The sequence below is a fragment of the Austrofundulus limnaeus genome, unplaced genomic scaffold (genome assembly GCF_001266775.1).
Source record: "Austrofundulus limnaeus strain Quisiro unplaced genomic scaffold, Austrofundulus_limnaeus-1.0 Scaffold79, whole genome shotgun sequence".
In the NCBI taxonomy this organism is placed as follows: domain Eukaryota; kingdom Metazoa; phylum Chordata; class Actinopteri; order Cyprinodontiformes; family Rivulidae; genus Austrofundulus; species Austrofundulus limnaeus.
Genome location: NW_013952481.1, coordinates 1,878,451 through 1,880,465, shown reverse-complemented (window position 1 = coordinate 1,880,465; position 2,015 = coordinate 1,878,451). Strand labels below are relative to the sequence as shown.

The 2,015-nt window shown below is 38.4% G+C and overlaps 1 protein-coding gene across 5 annotated transcripts in view; it reads left to right on the top strand.

Annotated features, from left to right (window-relative positions):
• The window catches only part of fam131ba (family with sequence similarity 131 member Ba), a 43,390-nt gene extending 41,582 nt beyond the window's left edge, over window positions 1–1,808 (top strand). For all 5 annotated transcript variants that reach the window (XM_014011349.1, XM_014011345.1, XM_014011346.1 and 2 more), the window contains one exon: window positions 732–1,808. In XM_014011349.1, the coding sequence (XP_013866803.1) occupies window positions 732–962 (231 nt within the window). In that variant the 3' untranslated portion in view covers window positions 963–1,808. The remainder of the gene's footprint in view (window positions 1–731) is intronic.
• The last annotated feature ends 207 nt before the right edge of the window (window positions 1,809–2,015 follow it).

The window sequence follows — 2,015 nt, the reverse complement described above, 5'->3', positions numbered from 1 at the left end:
GATTTCTTTTGTTCTGCAGTTTCAGTGGGATTAAAACAGGCTTGTTAATCAAATTCTTATGCTAAACAAATATAATAATAATAAAAAGTGATATAATAAATAAAAGTTGATCTTTTTATATTTTGAAGCATTGTTCGTAGGTTTGCAAAGCGGGTCCCCTGTCAGAAGCTAAACTGTTTGGGGGGCCATGGCATGGAAAGGTTTGGGAACCCCTGATCGTTTTGGGGGTCTTTCAGGTCTAAAAAATCTAAAACATCTGATAGTTTTAGGCTGAGTGGGAAGAAAACTCAAGATAAATTAAATAATCAAACCTTTGACAGCTAGCAGAGCGCTGTATATGTTATGCTAGCGGCAACAAATGTTACCATTCTGACATTTACTCTTCTTACAATCAAAAGATGCATGCAGGCATAAAATTGTCATTATATATCAATAGAAAACTCTTCAAAGAATATATGTGCAAAATATTTCAGTTATATGTGTTTATTAAGGTATTTCACTCACTTCCTCTTGCACCAGTTCAAGGTAAATACTGTATTTCCCTCAGGACAGGCAGGAAGTCGGGGGGTCTGGTCATGTGACCATTCACAYTTTATGAAAYAGATCTAGCTAAGMGTAGACAGACTATTGTTTTGWTGTAAAACTTAAATTAGCTGCCCAAAGCCAAAATAGCACTTTCAGAATTTCAAGTGAAACAAAATGTCTGGCAACTTAAAWTCTGGGTTTTGCAGGTAGAAGAGGTAACATTGACCCTGGAACCAGAGCCGTGCTCTTTGACGCCGTCCCCGCTGAGGGAGGAGGGCCCCACGACCCGAGGTTCAAGCCCTGGAYTACCAGTACAGATTGCAGAATCCATCCCAGAAAGAATACCGTTCGATGTCACTCCGTGTGTCGTCCAGTCGTTGGAGGAGAAAGACGAGGAGGCGGAGGATGGCTCCATCGTCATTGTTGCGACCAACTGAGTCACACGGTCAACAAAGAGAAGGACTGACGAACGCGGGACGTAATTACTCCAATAATCAATCAAGCTACTATCTCATCCCTTCTCTCTCCCAGATATTTACCTTTTTTTATCCGAGTAAATGCTTTTTCAGCTGGAAATGTGGAATGTAATGTATCCAAACTGATGCCATCTAACCCCACCAAACYTTCCAGTTTAGCATCAGAGATGTGGACTTCGATGAGTTAAATGCAAAAGGAATGAGAGACACAAAACGTCATGGTSGTTTAACAATGTTTGGACCAACTGGACCTAAAAACCACAGAACCAGAAGCAAACGGCTTCGAACAAAAGAGACAGATTTCTCAAGAAGCAGCAAACAAAAAGAGATGAGAGATGGAAGAAAGGGCAAATCGAAAAATTCTGTGCAATACTACAAACATGGACACATCAGTTGGTTGGTAAATAACTCGGAGTGCTCGGTTCATGTTCTAATTTCAGCAAAGACTCGATCAGAGAAACAGTGGGTTTGTTGTTTGATATGTTTGAAGACTTAAATGAGGCCTGCACTTGGAGTTATTTGCAAACACATCATCTGACCACAACCAAAAAGAAAGTGCATGCTTTTTAACAGTGACCTAGCCCTAACCATATAACACAGTATACAAAGTAATAATATAAAAAAATGTTTTTATAATAAAAGAAAAAAATCCAATAAACTGATCTGTATATGTATGAATGTGAGACTGTATGTGTGTACGAATGTCGCTGCTTTGTTTGTGTGTAAAATATATTTATTCTGAGAAACAAATTCACTTTGGTGTTCTTCTGTTTCAGCGTGTTTTGCAAAATAAACTATGCAGAGACATGTTTTACTTTAAATTATGTTGGGAACATCACAAGCTGCTTATAAGTTCTGCATTGCAAAAAAATGTCCGTCTAACCAAGTCTTACAATCTTGGCCATACACAGTTTAAAAATAATAATAATTTTATTTTGAAATGATATACTAAGTACGGAGCCCACGAGGGGACATGGGAGATTTATTTTTTCTTTTGCATTCCCACGCAATAGT